Raw genomic sequence first — 18,429 nt, 5'->3', positions numbered from 1 at the left:
AATTCACAGAGCCTTCCTCCCAGGCTCCTCGCCAACTCCCTCTCCCCTCACCAGGCTCTGCGGTCCCTGCTCTGTCAGCCCCAACTCCTCGGGCTTCCCAGAGTGGCAGAGCTGCTCAGGCCCCAGCCCTCAGCTCCAGGAGGAGACACAGGGCCTGGCACCCAGGTTGCTGGCAGCAGGCTGAAGACACTAAACTCCTGACATGTACGTTCTGCCCTGGCCTTTTGCCCTTTGCCTCCCAGTGGTATTTGAATAAAGTATGTAGCTCTGTCTGCCCCTATTTTCCTGTTCTGCAGCCCCCACAGTCCACATGTAACTCATTACTGCCCCCTCTTATTTATCTCAGTAGACCCCTCTCCCCTCTCCCCTTCTCCTAGGTATTCCAGCCCCTATTAACTCCGCATTAAGCATTCCACATAATAAAATTAAAGGTTCCGGTTACCTGCTTAGTGGGCCTGACCTGGCCTGTCTCTTGGTCTCTTATCCCTGTCCCTATGCTTCCTCAGATGCCTTCTGGAAGTAGCAAGGGGTAGAACACAAAAGACAGATAATGTGAAGGTCTCTTCTCTCCGGTGAGAAGGTGGGGGGGCCGTGCAGTGTGTTGGGAGAACTCGCATCCCAGGGGGGCGTCAGTGGATGCCCAGGGTTGAGGCCTCCGCTGGGAGCTCTCCCCCGGCCCAGCTGTGCCCATACTGTCGGTGGGCCACCTGCTGTTCTCGCTGGAGCTCAGCAACAGCACCTTCCAAGTAGCCCCTTTGACTTGCCCAGCAGAGGGGTGGGGCTTGCAAGAATTCAAGGGACGGGTATTTGAAAGAGGTGTGAAGAGCCTGACGTCTGGCTGTCTGAGGCCAGCAGGCCTGTCCTTTAGGATGTGCCGATGGGCCTTCTCTCCCTGCACCCCTCTCTGTGCCTCCCCTCCCCCGGCACGTGCGTGTGCACACACACACACACACACACACACACACACACACACACACCCCTTGGTCTGCTCCAGGATCTAGCCAGTCTTCATGGCAGCTGCCTGTGTCTGGGTGTAAACCCAGGATGGCAGACACGCACTTCAGTGTTCGTTCCCTAAGAGCTCCCTCTTCCCTCGGTGTAATTCCAACCTGTGCACAGGGGCAGAAGCCCCTCCAGCTCAGGGACAAGGGAAATCTCTTTACCGCCATGCTCCACTGATGGGTGGCTCTAGGGGTTGGAAGTGTCCCGTGCACTGAGCGCTCCCTGACCAACTGCTCTGCCAAGGGCTTTCAGGCCCAGGAAAGAGTAGGTCCGCTCGTTATTCCTATTTTCCAAACGGGCGGCTGAAACTTCAAGAGGTTGATGCTAAGAAGTGCTGGCGCCGGCATCTGAAGCCAGCTGAGTCCACAGCCTGTCACCTCTTCCACCCTGCCCATGGCCTGCAGGCCCCACTTCTGCTCGTCGAAGGGGGTGATGCTTCTTCGGTGACTCCAGACCAGCATCCCCAGCTCCCTTATCCACTTCTCCCGTCTGGGAGCTCCAGCCCCTCAGCTCCTAATCAGGACCTGGGGTGGGGCAGGGAGCACCAAGAGCTAGCCCAGTCCCCCAGGCCGGCCACACTCCCATCTGGAAGCTGAGTCACATGGGCTCTTCTGGCAACTTCAGCCACAACCACTGGCTCTCATGAGGCTTAGTGGTAACTACAAACCCCTGCTCTTGTAGACACATCTGTTGCCAAGTCAGATCACTCCAAACTGTACAGAAGCTATTTTCTGGTGTTTTCTTTCGTTGTGTTGTGGATAAAGGCAGGATTTTGTACTGATTTTTAACAGATTTCAGCTTGTTGGATTTAACCATTTTCCCACCTATACTCAATCTTGGAATTCTGAATCCAACTTATTATTAGTGCTCCTTCTGAGCTTTATATATCTGCAAACTTGAATATCCTTATTCAAGTCACTAATAAAAACGGTTGAAATGAAGAGAGACAGGCCCATATCCACCACTAGATACTTCTCCGTCATCAGTTCTATTAAAGACCATCCAACCAATTTTGAATCTAACTATATCACCACAAGTACAAACTTTTCCATCATATCTGTATGGAAAGGCTGCCTGATGACTTGCTGAAATCAAGATTTGCTGTATCTGCGGGACTCCTCCAACCTACCAGACCAGACCAACCAGACGATTAACCTTTGAGAACAGGAAATTTTATTCACGTGGCAATATTCTTAGAAACTCTGCTAGCTCCTGGATCTCCTCTTCATTGACCTATGTGTTCTCAAATAGGCAACAACCTAGTCTAGAGTTTTGTTAGGGATCAGTGAGTATTAACTGTAAGTGCTCCTAATTTTTATGGTCCACCCGTTCCCGTCTACTGCAAAGCAGACTGTTAGTCCCTTTCCAGGTGTTCACTGTGCCTGCTCTCCATGGGGCTGTGGACACAGAGCCAGCAGGGCAGAAGGGAGGGGCTACATCAAGATGAAACCACCAGCTCCAGGACCCTGCCTCTCAAGAGATGGAGATGGACTGGGAAGTCACTGGGGATACAGGAGGAGGTGAAATGGCCCCAGAGAGGACAAATGACCTTGAAGTTGGAAGACCAGGCTTGTGCTCACCCCCTTAGACCTCAGGTTCTGGATGTGCTTGGGCCTCAAGAAGGCAGTGGCTCCAGTGGAGAGACAGGGCCAGATGTTTCTGGAAAGGATTGAAGAGGCTGTGCCCAGGCCTGGCCAGCTGAGCAGCAAGGGACTGACTCCATGAAAGAGGAGCAGGATGGGAAGGGAGAGACGGGAGGAAAGGCACCCCTTTCTCCATCTCCCCTATCCCCTATCCCCTAAGGGTTAACCCCCTACTCCCTCTCTCAGCCCCTTCTCTCTTCCCCCGCCCAAACCCCATCTCCCTTTAATCACATCTGATACTGAGCGGCCCAGCAGGAACAAAGAGACCATTTAGAGAATCGGGGCCGAGAAAGTGACCCCGCACTCCGGGGCGGCCGCCTGGACGCCAGCACAAAGGCGGCATTTCAGAGCTGGAATTTCAGCACCCTACTTGATTAAAGGACTCCACAGGCTTGGAGGAGGGAGGAAGGGGGTGCGGAGTCCACTGCTCCCTGGATTAACCCTTCTCCAGAGCGGCATACACCCCTCCCACTCCCGGGGACCCTTGTCACTCCCATTCTGTCCACAGTGCACCCACCCCGGAGGCCCTGACTCTTGCAGAGGTCAGGCAAACCCACTCTTCTTCCTGGAAGGGGAGCAGGCAGCAGAATGGAGGTCAAGGCTGGAATAGTCAGGGAGCCAACTTTCCCTCTATCTCTGTTGGTGTCAGTATACACCCTCTCCCTGTCCCCCTAAGGGAGGGAGGAAACAATGTGATTGGTCTTACTGCAGAGTGGGTAAAGCAGGGTGAAGAGAGAGCAGGACCCAGAACCTAGGGCAGAGGAAGCGCCAGTCTCAACTTCATGTTACACCTAGAACCCGGGAGCCCTGCTTCCTGCTTCCCTGCCCACCGTCATCCCAGTCAAGGCCTCAGAGGATCATGGGTCCTACACAGAAGGGGAAGGACATCTTGCAGAGGTGGGGAAGGGAAGGTGATGGGAATGGCAGACCAGAAGGCCATGGAGGACAGTGGCCTAAGGAGTGGGGACAGAGTAGGGACAGGGGTGGGCAGGTGCTCGGTCCTTGCTCCAGCTGCTGCCTTGCCCAGCAGGGCTCTGCCTGGGGAGGGCGGGAGATCACTGCATCCTCAAGCTTCCTGCTGGGGCACTAGCTCCTGAAAGGGGATCCGAGCCCACGATAAGAGGCTCGGCTCGAGGCTGGTCCTCAGGAAACAATGGGTGGCTTGATGAGACCTGCTCTGTGATACTCCTGAGAAGGGAGAAGCCCCTGCAGCCAGTCCCCACTGGAAAGGAAATTGGGGGTTTCCGTGGCAACCAGCTCCCTGGGCACAAAGACTCGTCTGTCTGCTAGGAAGGCAGCTGAGGTGTCTCCCTGCAGCAGCCTTTGCGCTGGTGATCGGGGAGATGGAGGGAGGGATGCGGGGGATCCACAAGGAGTAAGGCCCCTGGCGCTCCTTAGCACTGACAGTCACAGGGCCACAGGAATGGGTACACCCGCCAGGCAGCGGGGTAGTAACAGGGAAGGAGTGAGTGGGCATCACAGAGAGCTGGAGGCAGAGCGGGGTGAAAGGTTGAACAGTTTATTATTTACATGTATAAAGAATGTGAAAATAGAAACTAAGATGAGGCACAGTCAGGAAGATGATTCCAGCTCAGTCGGTGATGATGAGCTCGTCTACCCCCCAGTCTTCATAGCTCCCGTCTGGCAGGTAGCGGCGAATGATGATGGGGATCTTTCGGGCCCTGTGGCAGGGAGAAGGTCACAAGTATATGAGGGTTGGTGACCCCAGTTCTATAGCAGATGGGACAGACTGTGTGCAGAATGCAAAGTGAAGTCTTAGCATCCTTTTGGGACTATGAGGGCCCTTTGTGGGAAAGAAATTACAATAAAAAGAAAGTCCTACATCCCTGAGTGTGAGACAGTGGGTCTGGAAAGGCTCGGCCATCCTATGACTGAAGGGAGAAAGAGGAAGCGTGACAGGATACTGGTAAAGCCAAAGTGCAGCCAGAAGAGGGAGATTTCGACAGAGCGGAGAGGAGAGGACCGTGTCTCATTAAAGCCCTCCCCCTTCGCCTGCCCCCTCCCACCCCTCTTCCTAGCGGGCTGACTCCTGAACAAACTAAGGACCTCCAGGAACAAGAACCACACCTCCCCAGCCAGGGATGTGGGGGAGGGGGTGTGCAGCAGAGAACCCAAGCTATGCCTCCCTGGGCTCTGAAGCAGTGAACCACGGGCTGGGTGACTTACTTGAGCTCTTTCATGGCGATGAGCAAGGGATCTGTCTCCCCCTCCAGCTCCACCATCACAGGGGCACACATCCTGCAGGTACAGGGACACGTGTTGGGGGAGAAGGGCCCAGCAGGAAGACAGGGGGCTCACTTCACAAATCGGATCAGATCAACACCCCAGTCCTCCCTGAGAAAGGTCACCTTCTAGGGAGGCAGGCAAGCGTGGGGGGTGGGAAGGGGTTCGGGGCACTGCCACAGGGACTGTAAGCAAGTGGGAGCGAGGAGACTGGATTTAAATTTTGTCTCCAGAGACACTGAATTTCTCTCCACATCTCAGTATCCTCACTCAAAAATGGGAGACAAAGAGCCCTGACTTGCCTACAATGACACGAAAACACTACTGGCTAACTTAGTACCGTATGTTGTTCTCAGCTCTTTCCATAGAGGATCTCATTTGAGGTGAGAACTGTTATAACTTCCATTTTACTGAGGAGGAAACTAAGGAACAGAGAGATCAGTGATTTGCCCAAGCTCACACAGCCAGTAAGTAGCAGAGCCAAGATTGGAAGCCCACAAGCTCCTACCCACTATGCTGAAACACCTCCCCGTAATAAGCTAAAGATCCATAAACTTGGGGGCGCCTGGGTGGCTTAGTCGTTTAAGCGTCTGCCTTTGGCTCAGGTCACGATCCCAGGATCCTGGAATAGAGTCCCACATCGGGCTTCCTGCTCATCGGGGAGCCTGCTTCTCCCTCTCCCTCTGCCACTCCCCCTGCTTGCTCACACTCTCTATCTCTGTCAAATCAATCAATCAATCAATCAATCAATCTTTAGAAAATAAAAATTAAGGGGCACCTGGGTGGCATAGCGGTTGAGCATCTACCTTCGGCTCAGGGCGTGATCCCGGCGTTATGGGATCGAGCCCCACATCAGGCTCCTCTGCTATAAGCCTGCTTCTTCCTCTCCCACTCCCCCTGCTTGTGTTCCCTCTCTTGCTGGCTGTCTCTATCTCTGTCAAATAAATAAATAAAAATCTTTAAAAAAAAAAAAAAGAAAGAAAAATTAAAAAAAAGTAAAGATCCATAAACTTAAGAAAGGTACTGTGAACAGGACACATGTAGGCTTTGTTACTGGGCCATGGCATTCTTCTTGTCACTTCCCTTGCAAGGGCCTTCCACAGACTCCTGAGCCCAGCACCCACGGCAGAGTATTCCAGCACAAAGGAACTGTCATGCAAAGGCTGGCTCTAACCCAACTCCTCAGGCCTGCCTCAGGGCCCAGCCAGATCACTTTCCTTCTCTATCCAGGCAACACCCCTCAGGGTCCTGCTCTTCCAACCTCCACACAGGGCCTGCAGTCAGGTGCTCACCTCTTTACAACCCTTCCATGACACCTCATGGCCATCAGGCAGAACCCGGTCTGTTCACCTTTCTAGTAGCACCTTCTCATGCTACTTGCCTGTACTTATCCCACGTTCCCACCATACCAAACTCCCATGGTTCCCCAGACACACCCTGCTGGCTCCCTTCTGTGTCCTCTCATAAGCTCTTCCTCTCCCTACAAGCCTGGGAGAGGCTCGAATTTCTCTACTCTGGCAATCCTCTGCCCTAGAAATCCCTACTCCGGCAATGCTCAGCGCCCTGACACATTTCACGTAAGCTTCTCGATCTCACTGTACTGTAGCTGCTTTTTTGAAATCTTCTGTATTAGACCATGGGCATCTGGTGGCCCAGGACCACATGCCCTAACACAACACTCGGCCCGCAGCAGAGGCTCTCAAAATGAATAGGAGGAATGCCAACTCCAGGCCTACCTCCTCTAAGAAGCCACCATTCACGATTTCAACACAAGTTTACACGAATGGTTCCCAAACCCGATGATCATCAGAATTACTAGGAGGACATGCTAAAAATACAGGCTCTCAGGTCCTGCTCCAGACCTTCTGAATAGAAAGTCCAGTGAAGAAGCCTGAGAACCTACATCTGCAAAGCTCACCAGGTGATTCTGATCATAGCCAGTTGAGAGCCACCAGTTCATACAATGTAACTTACTAATTTTATTATTATTTTTATTTCCGTTACTCCCAAAAGCCTGAAAATTTCCCAGGCCAGAGACCAAATGTTTAACTTTCCCTATATCCCCTCTCAAGTATTTAAATTTCCCCCAAATTTAAAGCTTTAAAGAATGTAGCAAATGTTTTTCCTGCTCTGCGTACACCTTATTTCTTTGAAGATATGAGTGATTCAAATCCATTTATCCAGCCTTGTGCGTACGATGTGTGAATCATGAGCGTGCCCTTAGGTATTCTGTCCTGCACCAGGGACCCCGCTTGGCACTGATCCTCAAGAAACGGCTATGGTGAACATCAGCCGCCAGGTGGTGCTAATAGACCAGAGTGAAACTTCATCCAAAAAAACCCAAAAAATGTTTGTTCAGCACCTACAAGGTGCAGGGTCCCACACGTGGTACTAGGTGACAAGATACAGCCCTGGCTGTCTGAGGGCCTACAGCAAGTAGGGAACCACCAGACAGCGTCCTAGCCCTTAACAGAAGGAGCACAATAGACCCAACTAAGTTGAACCAAGCTTCTCCCAAAGCAAAGCAGGACACTGGGACTTGGTAGTGTACTGAGTGTCTGCCTCCCAACTTTTAAGTGCCCCACACTGCCCACCAAATGCATGCTGATCTGAACCTGTCACTCAAGGCACTGGGGACATCTTTTCCTGTCTTGTGCCCCCAGCTACTTGCCATTCCCCCACCACAATCCATGCCTTGCCTGCCCTTCCTTGTTCCGTCTCTGGCACTTGAGTTACCCTAAAAACCACCTGCCTTTAACCATCCCTCCAGGGCTCTCCCAGGCACCCCTACAGTCACTCCCTTCTCTCCTTCCTCCTGCTTTCTGTAAAGCACGGAGCCCGTCTGCCTTAGGTTCTGGTTATTTGTGAGACATCTGCCCAGCAGGTGGCAAACACCTGGGGGTCTGGGGCCATCTGTAATCAGCTTCACCTCCCCAACAGGTACAAGCACAGTGTCTCACTCAGTGCTGAAAGACTTTAAGCTTGCAGAGAATCATTCTACTTGTCTGAAAAATGATTTACAAGTTATTCTTTCTGCTGGATCATTTTTAGCCTGGACAAGTGCTGCCCACTGGAATGTTCTGCAATGATGTAAATGTCCTCTATCTGCACTATCCATTATGGAGTCCCTAGCAACATGTGCCTACTGAGTATCTGAAATGTGGCTAATTAGACTGAAAAACTGAACTTTTAATTTCACTTAATTTTACCTAACTTAGGGATGCCTGGGTGACTCAGGCAGTTAAGTGTCTGCCTTCGGCTCAGATCATGATCCCAGGGTCCTGGGATTGAGTCCCCCATCGGGCTCCCTGCTCCACGGGGAGCCTGCTTCTCCCTCTGCTTGCCACTCCCCCTGCTTGTGTGCTCGCTTGCACGTGCTGACAAATAAATAAAATCTTAAAAAAACAAACAAACAAAATTTTACTTAACTTAAATGGCCACATGTACCTTGTGGCTACCATAACTGATGGTACAGACCCAGAGGATCCTGACCCAGAGATTATCAGAATTATGATAGTGAGTGCAGCTCTAATTCCACCCAGACCAGCCAGGAGTACAGCCAGGCTAGAGAGAGGTCTACTACTTTGAAGGTGAGGAACAGTGTTGCCCACCCATAAAACCCTGTTCAAAGTGGATACGGTGGCCATCTTTACCCCACAGAACTAGAGGAGATAAAGCCCAATGCTGTCTGAAAACAAAGAAGGGAACACAGATTAGAATCTCCTTCAGCATGCAGGACTCCACAAAGCTGACCCGAGCTTTTCTTTCTCGCCAATTTTCCCCTGGTCCCTACTTGAAGCACCCACTCCTCCGGATACCCACCATTTCCCACACCAGCTTATAAGATGTTTGGGGTGGAGGTTCATTTCCTCAGCCTGTGTTTCCCTGGAGAGGACATTCTATTAGAGTAACCAAAAACACATCTGCCTTCTCTCTGTCCCGACTCACTCCTCCCCAGGAAGGAGGAATAACTCCCAAGAGGAGAGTCTGGGAGACAAAGCTGTTACCTGTAGCCGAGCGTCGACAGTCCCTGCTTTCGCAAAGCCACCTGACTACAAAGGAGGGTGTTTTCAGGTCTTCATGCACAACCTTGGCTGCAGACACAGCCTCCAGATGCCTGCACTGCCTGTGGCTGACAGGGTGAACGTGCAATCATCGGACATTTTGATCTCCAACTGTCTACTGGCTAGTTTCTGAGTCTTGTCATTCTTTACCTGGCTCCAAACTTGGAAGAAAGGAAAGGTCCGGCCTGGCCTCTGCATGGAGGGCCTCCCCACTCCTCAGGACTGGCCACACTCCACCTCAAGTCAAGAACCACCTTAAGCCGGACAGGTGCTGCCTCAGCACCCCTGACTAACCAGCCTGCAAGGGTCTACGGCTCCCTGTATTCACACTTATTTTTTTTTTGTTTTGCTTCACGAACCTGACAGGCACTCAAGTTCTGTATTTTTATGTTTCTACTGTGCTGTTATTTGGTTTCTCAGAGGTTCATGTTCTGTTTCTCCCATTGGATCACAAACTCCCTGAGGGCAGGAATCTAGTATAGTGCCAGGCCCGAAGAGATAGCACCAGTCTTGTTTAGCATGTGAGAGCACGGAGAGTGTTTTCACGTGCCCGCTGGGCCACATCAATAGCTCGGAAGCTCACTGCAGCCTGACCCATGGAAAAGATCATGAGGGAGCATACACTCACGCGATCTGGAGGGCACGGGTGCCGAGTACACGAGCTCGCTCATACTTGGTCATATACGGTGTGGTGATTCGCTTCTGGTTGGCCTGTGGTCGCTCTCCAGAGGGGAGGATCTCAACGTTCTCCTGGCCCTCCTGGACACCAAGACAGAAAAGATGGAAAGTCTCAGGGGATGATGATGACAATGATGACAATCACCACTACTATTATCGCTTATTACGTGTCCGCGCTCATGCTGCTGCAGTTCATTTAGTCCTCACAATAACATTACATGGTAGGGGTGACAGTGCCCATTTTAGAGGCTCAGAGTGGGAGCTAACTTGGCCAAAGTCTCCAACCTAGTGAAACAGAAGAATCATGACTGGGAATCCAGAGCTAGCTACCTCATCCAGAAGAGAGAAGCAGACAGTCTGGAGATGGGGTGGTCCCAGAACATGAGCTGTATGCAAAGTCCTTGTGCACAGACAACAAATCTCTCTAAGCAGGAGGCAAGGAGTAAGCACTCCATCTTTCAGATAGGGCAACTGAATCAATAGGTCAAGTGGCTAAAAAGTCAAAGTGATGGCAGGAATATATACGCATTCAGATGCATTCAACAATTACCTATCAAGCATCTGTCATGTCCCAAACATCATCATAATGGGTGATAAGACAGTAAGCTAAGCATTTCTGTTCTCAAAGAATTCGGTCAGGAGAAGAGACGTGAGCAAACAAAACAGCAGGTGCTACAAAGGGATGCAAGTGTGCAACAAAGTTAACAAGAAGGTGGGGGACATCAACCTTGCGCTGGGGGGTTAGGAAGACAGTCCAGAGATGAGACTTGAGCTACTCCAGAAGAATGAGTAGGAGCTGCCAAGCCAATGAGACAGAGAAGGGCATTCCAGGCAGGCTGAGTTGCATGCACAAAAAGCACAGGGGTGGGAGAGAATGTACTAGTTGTGAAGTATATTAGAGCAAAAGGTGAACATAGCATTTTAGGCAGAAGAATAAATTCTATAATAAATAATTAGGAGCACTTGGCTGGTTCAGTGGGTAGAGCATGCGACTTTTGATCTCGGGGTGTGAGTTCGAGCCCCATCGTGGGTGTAGACATTACAAAAATAAATAAACTTTAAAACAACAACAACAACAACAAAGAATTAAGTCAACAAATATTTGAGTGCTTAGTGAGTGTCAGATAGCGTTCTAAGTTCTTGAAATAGAAGAGTAAGACAAATAAAAATTCTTCCCCTATACCACTTACATTATGAGAAAAGACAACAAACAAAATTAACAAGTAAAATATGTAGTATAAAAACAAACGGAAAAATAAGTAAAATTAAAAACTGAAACAAGACAGGGGGTGCCAGGATGGGTTTGTTGGAGGAGGGGGAGGACGCTGCCACTTGAAATAGGATGGTCATGGAAGCCTCACTGAGGGAACACTTGGACAAAGGCCTGAAGGGGTGAGCAGTAGGTCATGTGCATATTTACAGGAAAACCATTCCTGTAAGAGGGAACAGAGTGATCAAAGATCCCGAGCAGGAGTCGACCTAGCATGACAGGGACAGCAAGAAGAGATGAGAAAGCAGGTGGCCAGGGCATGGAGGACCTTGCACTTCTGTCTGGCACTTACTCTGTATGAGATGGGAAGCCCCTGGATGAGGGTTCTGAATGGAGGAAAGACACAATTTGACTTAGGATTTAAAGGTATCCCTGGATGGCTCAGTCGGTTAAGCATCTGCCTTCAGCTCAGGTCATGATCTCAGGGTCCTGGGATCGAGTCCACCATTGGGCTCCCTGCTCAGCTGGGAGTCTGCTTCTCCCTCTTCCTCTCCCCCTTCCCCCTGCTCATGCATGCTCTCTCTCAAATAAATAAATAAATAAATAAATAAAATCTTTTTTTTAAAAAATCAGATTTAAAGGTATCCCTATGGATGCTCTGTTGAGGCTATTCTGCAGGGGGCAAGGGCAGAAGCAGACCCTATAGAAAGACCAGTAGTAATCAAACAGGTAAGAGGGACAACTCTGGCAGAATGGCAAATCAAGCAAGAGACTGAAGGCCGGAAAACCAGTAACACATTTCCGCAATAAAGTGAGTGAAAAGCAATGAAGACCTAAACCAGGCTAAAGCACAAAGAATGGAGAAACAGAACCAGGGCCAGGCCATGTGTAGGAGGCAGAATCAACGGAACAGGGATGGTGGGGGACGAGGAGGACTGGAGGGAGGTTTCTGACTCAGTGAATAGGTACCTGAGGGTGCCATGCAGAAAGAGGAAATCCAAAAAGTGGGGCTTCGGCTTCCAAGCCTAAAAAAATTGAGGGATCATTTCCTTTCTGGGAGCCATAAAGCAGTTCTTCCTCCATCAGTCACAGGACAGAAAGCCCTATGTCTTTCATGAAGTTAGCAACCCATCCACTTGGTTATGCAAGCCAGAAACCTGGGGGTCGCCCCGTCATCTCCCACTTTCTTAGCTCCGTACCCAACCCACCAAAATATCTCGTTCATCCATTTTCTCATCACCTACATCGCGAGCACCCAAGTCCAAGCCACAGGTCTCTTGCCTGGATGGAGAGACCCTAAGGGTGTCTTTTACTCCTGCTCTTCCCCAACTCACTCGTCACTCTGAGGCCAGAAAGCCCTTTCTAAAGTGTAAACTGGATCATGACACTCTCTGCCTCAATACTTGTCGGGGCTTCCAGTGCCTTTAGGCTAGAAAATCCTGCCTGATGTGGGCCCTCAGCTGTCCAGCTTTATCCCGGTCGCTCTCCACCTGGCTCCTTACATAAATCCTGCCCACAGGGAACCTAGTACATAATAAAAATTCAACACATGCTTGCTGAATGAATGGTGGTATTTTCACCCATGAGCAAACCAAGTGCCCCAAAAGCCACAGGCTATGGCCCACCCTGTAGGACTTTTCCACTACCCAGGACCAAAACACTGCTCACTCATTCAGTCAATTATCACCGATTGGCTTATTTGGCAGCTTGGGCTGTGGAGGAAGGGAGCCCACAGCTAAATACTGACCTCCTCGGCATTCTCCAAGTCACCTAGCCCTTCATCCTCCTCCACATCATCAAAGTCGTCACCATCAAAACTGTACAAGAAAAAGAAATCAGTTAGTTGGAGCATCACTTGCTAGAATCAAGAAGAGATGTGTGTCTCATCCGATATGTAGAAACGGCTCAATAAATAACTACTTAATCAGTGAACCAAACTTCTGTTCCATTTTACTCCTTCATCCTTACCCCATCAGCCCCCAAATTTTGCTAGGACTCATTCATTCACCATCACTGTTTCCCTCTCTACTGGATCATTCCCATCAATGTATAAACATGTAGTTATTCCCCCATCTTAAAAAACACACACGGGCGCCTGGGTGGCTCAGTCGGTTAAGTGTCTGACTCTTGGTTTCAGTTCAGGTCATAATCTCAGGGTCGTGGGATGGAACTCTACATCCGGCTCTGCTCTCAGCACGTAGTCTGCTTAAGATTCTCTCTCCCTCTCTCTCTTTGTCCTTCCCCACCTCTCTCTCGCTCTCTCTCAAACAAATAAATAATCTTTAAGAACAAACAAACAAAACTTACTTCTCTTTTACCTCCCACAGAGCCCTAGTTCCATGCTTCTCTTGGAACCAAAATTCATGAGAGATGCCCATCTTCCCTGTCTCCAATTCCTCTCTTCCCATTCTTTCATAATCTCACTCCAGTAAGACCTTCACCTCCACAGTTCCAGCAAAACCACTCTTCTCAAGTTCATTAATGACTGCCAAGTTGCTAAATGCAATCGACAATTCCTGTTCTCATTTAGCTTGATCAGTTAGCACACTAGACCACTCCCCACTCCCTCCCCCCCAATTAACACACTCTCCTCACTTGACTGCAAGGCCACCTCTCTCTTAGGGTTCCCCACCTCCCCAAGGTGCTGCTCCATCTTGGTCTCCTCTGCTGGTTTCCCCTCTTTTCCCGCTAGCGCTAAATCCTAGAATGCTCTAACACGTGGTCACCAGCCATCTACTCTTCCCTACTGACACTCCCCTGGTGATCTCACCTGATTCTCAGTTTTGACTAATATACTTATGCTGATGACTCCACTATTTTTATCTTCAGAAGAGACCCTCCTCCGACCCCGCGCATTCCGAAATCTTTGAGCTCTAGCTTCGAAATCAATCCAGAATTCAAAACCACTTGTCACCACGTCTACTAGTGCCACCCCAATCCAAGCCACTACCTTCTCTCGCTGAGATTACTGCAACCCTTCCAGACCCTTACCGCCCCCGGGTCTCGCCAGACTCTTCCCGGGACGACTTCTATACTACATACTTCTACAGCGTACTCTCACACGACCCCGTACTACCTGTTTCTGGGCCTGTCCCCTCTTCTAGAAAGGGCGCACCCGGTGAGCAGGGACTATGCCTAATTCACCTCAATACTCCCATTACAAAACACACAGCCAGGCTCGCTGGAAGTCTGCTGAAAGACCTTTTTCACTGCTCCTGTCTGGACCCTTGAGTAGGGCCTTTCCGTGCCCAGTCTCCGGCCGGGTCTTTACCCCTGGCTCCCCGCCCTTCCCCTCACTCACCCCGCGGACCCCTCAGCATCCGTAGTCCCCTCAGACACTGCCCCTCAAGCCCGGCTCCACAGCCTCCTTCAACCCAGGCTCCCTCTTCACCAGCCCCTTCCGAAGCTCCCGCACTCACTTGTCCTCGTTGTCTGACATGACGCCCTCAGCAACGCAACGCGACTCTGCTCCCGAGACCCGCGCGGAGACCGGCAAACGGCGTGGCTGCGCCCCGCGCGGAGCCTCGCGTACTCTGCGCCTGCGCCGTGACCCAGAGGCTAGTACTTCCGGGAGGCTGGCCGGAGTCGTAACTGTGCGCACGCGCCGAGAGGCGTGTGCCCGTTACCATAGTAGCCAGAGCAGCTGGTGGCGCCTGTGGTCGCGGAGATCTGCGAGTGTTTGTGCCGGGCCCAGGTGCGGGGCCGCAACTGGGCCGTGGTTGCGGTCTCCGGAACCCAGCCGCTCTCTGTGGCGGGGGGCACCCAGCCGGGGTCTTACTTTAGGGTGAGGTTTCAATTTTAGCGTATCCCCCAGCGGGCACTGTCCGGACCACTGCTATCCTAATGCCTCCTTCCTCCAGAGAGGGCTTCCCTGCCGCAGGCGCAGGGTCAGGATGAGGTCTCCGTTCGTGTGGGTGGGTCTGCCTGTGTGTCTGTTCGGGGTAGGAGCATTGGGCACTGTCGCGATATTGACTGCGACGTCACGATTCTCCTGGGGCTCGACCCCCCCCCCCAGACTTTGGGTGGCGTAGTGGGGTGCGGGAGCAGAGATTGGACCTGGGAGACAGGGGTTGTGCCATTGCGTTTTTCCCTCCTCAGAGCCCTCCCATGGCTTCCCAGGAAAGGGTGGAGGCAGTGACCAAAGGAACAGGGTTCTGGCGCTGCCCCAAATCGGCCACTTACACCCCAGGGACCTGCGAGCTGCTCAGAGGTCAGTGTGTTTAAAGGACAGGAGAAGGGGCGCCTGGGTGGCTCAGTCGTTAAGCGTCTGCCTTCGGCTTGGGGCGTGATCCCAGGGTCCTGGGACCGAGCCCCACATCAGACTCCTCCACTGGGAGCCTGCTTCTTCCTCTCCCACTCCTCCTGCTTGTGTTCCCTCTCTCGCTGGCTGTCTCTCTCTCTCACTGTCAAATAAATAAATAAAATCTTTTTTAAAAAATAAAATAAAGGACAGAAGAGTGGTGGTAACAGTTACCCTCTGTAAGTCGTTTCTCCCCTACATGACCTGTGGCTTAGCAATTGCTGTTGTCATTTTATAGATAAGCCTGAGGCTGGGGTTCAGAAAGGTTCAGGGATCCTACAATTTGCGAGTGGCCAAAAGTCAAAGAAATTAGAATTTTAAGGAGGTGAACTCCTGTGCATCCCTTAGATCACACTTTCAATTTCCCCAGGAAGCCTTATCTCCTCCCCACCCACCACTACCACAGTGGAACCCACAGTTCTGCACCTTCACACCACCAAATACCTTTTCCTTCAATGGACAGCACAACCTGTAGTCAGGTATTTTTATTTAGTTGTCTCCCATTGGATTAATATTCATCTACCCCTCTAGACCATGAATCCCATCAGGGCAGGGATTGTGCCTGTTTGGGCTGACAGCTGTAGCTCCAGCCCCTGGCACATGCTTGATAAATACTGTCCATTCGTTCATTCACTCAACAACAAAAATTTTAAACCTACTTCACGTGCTTTAGACATTGTTCTAAGTGCTGGGGATACAGCAGTTTAAAAAAAAAGAAAAGAAAAACAGCAAAAATCCTTGCTGTCCCATGGAGCTAATATTCTAGTAGGAAGGGGACAATAAGTAAAATATGTAGAATTTTGATGGTAGTAAGTGCTCCAGAAAAAGACGATGAAGCAGGAAAGGGAGAGAAGGAGTACCCGGGTGCATAATGGGTTTAGGGGGTGATACAGTTTTACACTGGAATAGGGTGAGATGAAGGGCTCTGCCTGGCACCCAGGAGGCCTCATAGAGATGCTTGTGTCTTTGCAGTGATGATGAAGGAATCCAAACTGACTAACTTCCAACAGCGCCACATCATGGACAACGTGAAAAGTAAGAGGCACTCTACAGACGCTTCCTGGGCGGAGGGACTCGGGACGACACTTTCATTGCTCTTCCATATTAAGGGGTAGGGGACCTCATTTTAAAAGACCAAAGGAGGGGTGCCTGGGTGGCTCAGTTGGTTGAACATCCAACTCTTGGTTTCAGCTCAGGTCATGATCTCACAGGCTGTGAGATCAAGCCCATTAGGGCTCTCACTATGGGGAGTCAGCTTGAAGGATTCTCTCCCTCTGCCCCTTCTCCTGTGCGTGCGCGCATGCTCTCTCTCACTCATTCTCTAAAAATAAACAACTAAATCTTTTTTAAAAATAATAAAAAACAAAAAGACCAAAAAATTTTTCGAATAGCATTTCTAGTCGTTGCTCCTGGAGAATTGACCCTTTAGGGCTTTTGCTTCTTCCTGGGACTTGGGTCCTAGCACAACAACAAGCCTCTGGCTTGTAGTCTATCTCTAGCCAACCTTCCAAGAGATCACAGCCCGATCGAGACGTCCTGCCCAGCCAAAATAGTCTCCACGTGGTCATGTCTGCCATCTGTCCCTCCCCGTTACACACATACCGTATGAGCTCTCCAGAGGAAAGGACTGTGTGTGTGTGTGTGTGTGTGTGTGTGTGTGTGTGTCTCCTCATTTTATTTAGTCACAGCTTAGCTAGCAGAAGCAAGACGACTGGCAGAATTCCAACACAGGAAGAGTGCACAAAGGCTGTCCACAGCTCACCTCTGGCCACCCATCGTATTAGTTATTTTGAAGGAAAACCAAAAAATGGAAATACAGGGGCACAATAGCAAGGTGCGCTCTTGGATCTTGAACACTACCTTGCTTCCTGAAATTTAATTGAATCAGTGTTTAATGGATCAGAACAGCAACCTGTGAAGCAGCCCTGAAGAGAATGTCAGAATCTTCTCTACTGAGTCCACCAGAAGTGATTGTCGTATGTGCCGAAGGATGTGCTTATGGGAGGACACCCTGAGCAGCCACAGAAGCAAAGGGAAGGGAGAGCCAGAGAGGCAAATATCAGCAGTGCGTGTCCAGCAGTGGCCAGGGCAGGCTGTGCCATGCCAGCACAGGGGTCAGGTCCTCCTCGTTGGGAACAAGGACAACGCAGGCTGTCGGAGCCTGGCACCTTAGCACATCCCCATCCCATCACTCCATCTCTTCACTCAGCAATCCACGAATAATCTGGTGCCCCCTGCAGCATGACTAGGAAGAGAAGGTGCTAGAAATTCCACTAAAAGTAAATTCGAGGAGGCCAAGAACTATATCTGCCATGTTCACCACAGGACCCCCGGCGCCCAGGTGCTGGATGTTTACTAAAGGACTGATTTCATTAGTGGGGAAACCAAGGTAAGGAATGGGTTTGCAGGACAGTTTTATTCTCCTAAGTTTTCTTTTTCTTATTTATTTATTTGTTTTTAAAAGATTTATTTATTTATTTTAGAGAGAATGCGGGGAGGGGCAGAGGGGGAGAGAGAGAGAAAGTCTTGAGCAGACTCCACGCTCAGCAGCTCAGCACAGAGCCCGACACAGGGCCCAATCCCAAGACCCTGAGATCACAAACTGAGCCAAAAACCAAGAGTCAGACGCTTAAGCAACAGCACCACCCAGGTGCCCCCTTAGTTTTCTTTTTTAAAAACTTGCCTCCAAGCATCAGTGTTGAGTCGGCTTTCTTCTCGAATCCCCTCTCTTTTGTTCTCCTCTTAACCAAATCCTACTTATTGTTTTGAGGCTTCGTTCGAATTCTGAGGCAAGCCACAAATGCCTCTCCTTCACCTGAACTCCCAGAATTACTTGGGCCGCAGTCACTGCCTGAGGATGGGCTGGAGGACAGAGGACAGGGTAGCACTTGGCCCCGGACAGGCGGAAATAGGGTGTGGAGGGGGCAGGAAGGACATTCCAGGAAGCACAGCGCCTCTTCAGAGAAGAGTGGGAAAGGTGTCCTGGGGCTCCAGGTAGAGGCTGTGGGAAGGGGAGGATTTGTGGGAAGTAATGGCAACTCCATCCTTCCAGGCCCTCAGGACAGACACCTTGGAACCATCCTTGACTCCTCTTTCTCTTTCTCCCAGACCCCACATCCAGCCATCTGCTTGGGTCTGCTTGCCCTTCAAACCATTCCTGACTCTGCCCTTGGCCCCCACACTGTATTTTCATCAGCAAAGGACCATGTAACTCCTCTGCTCAAAAGCCTCTGATGGCTTCCCACCTCAAAGTAAAAGCCAATCTTTCCAGAGGCCTACAAGGCCCTG

The 18,429-nt window shown here is 50.7% G+C and overlaps 2 protein-coding genes across 2 annotated transcripts in view; one reads left to right on the top strand and one right to left on the bottom strand.

The window, feature by feature from the left end:
* Nucleotides 1-4,148: 4,148 nt before the first annotated feature.
* On the bottom strand, nucleotides 4,149-14,389 carry POLR2F (RNA polymerase II, I and III subunit F). The gene is made up of 5 exons (XM_002914542.4): nucleotides 14,261-14,389; nucleotides 12,589-12,658; nucleotides 9,582-9,712; nucleotides 4,833-4,904; nucleotides 4,149-4,327 (listed from the first exon to the last, which is right to left on the bottom strand). The coding sequence occupies exons 1-5, from the start codon at nucleotides 14,278-14,280 to the stop codon at nucleotides 4,237-4,239; spliced, it is 384 nt and encodes a 127-aa protein (XP_002914588.1). The 5' UTR covers nucleotides 14,281-14,389; the 3' UTR covers nucleotides 4,149-4,236.
* Nucleotides 14,390-14,464: 75 nt separating this feature from the next.
* C15H22orf23 (chromosome 15 C22orf23 homolog) overlaps nucleotides 14,465-18,429 on the top strand; it is a 6,752-nt gene continuing 2,787 nt past the window's right edge. Inside the window, exons 1-3 of the mRNA XM_034644380.1 lie at nucleotides 14,465-14,625; nucleotides 14,940-15,051; nucleotides 16,114-16,176. Of these exons, the coding sequence (XP_034500271.1) occupies nucleotides 14,949-15,051; nucleotides 16,114-16,176 (166 nt within the window). The 5' untranslated portion in view covers nucleotides 14,465-14,625; nucleotides 14,940-14,948. The remainder of the gene's footprint in view (nucleotides 14,626-14,939; nucleotides 15,052-16,113; nucleotides 16,177-18,429) is intronic.

Source organism: Ailuropoda melanoleuca, chromosome 15 (genome assembly GCF_002007445.2).
Source record: "Ailuropoda melanoleuca isolate Jingjing chromosome 15, ASM200744v2, whole genome shotgun sequence".
Taxonomy (NCBI): Eukaryota; Metazoa; Chordata; class Mammalia; order Carnivora; family Ursidae; genus Ailuropoda; species Ailuropoda melanoleuca.
Note: the sequence above shows the minus strand (reverse complement) of the source record. Positions and strands in the feature narration are given on the sequence as shown.

Excerpts from the sequence above, each read along its gene's own strand:
- POLR2F (XM_002914542.4), bottom strand. The coding sequence starts at position 14,280 with ATGTCAGACAACGAGGACAA. Across the intron at positions 12,659-14,260 it reads ATGTCAGACAACGAGGACAA|TTTTGATGGTGACGACTTTG; the intron begins GTGAGTGCGGGA and ends TTTCTTGTACAG. Across the intron at positions 4,328-4,832 it reads ATCGCCATGAAAGAGCTCAA|GGCCCGAAAGATCCCCATCA; the intron begins GTAAGTCACCCA and ends TCCCTGCCACAG.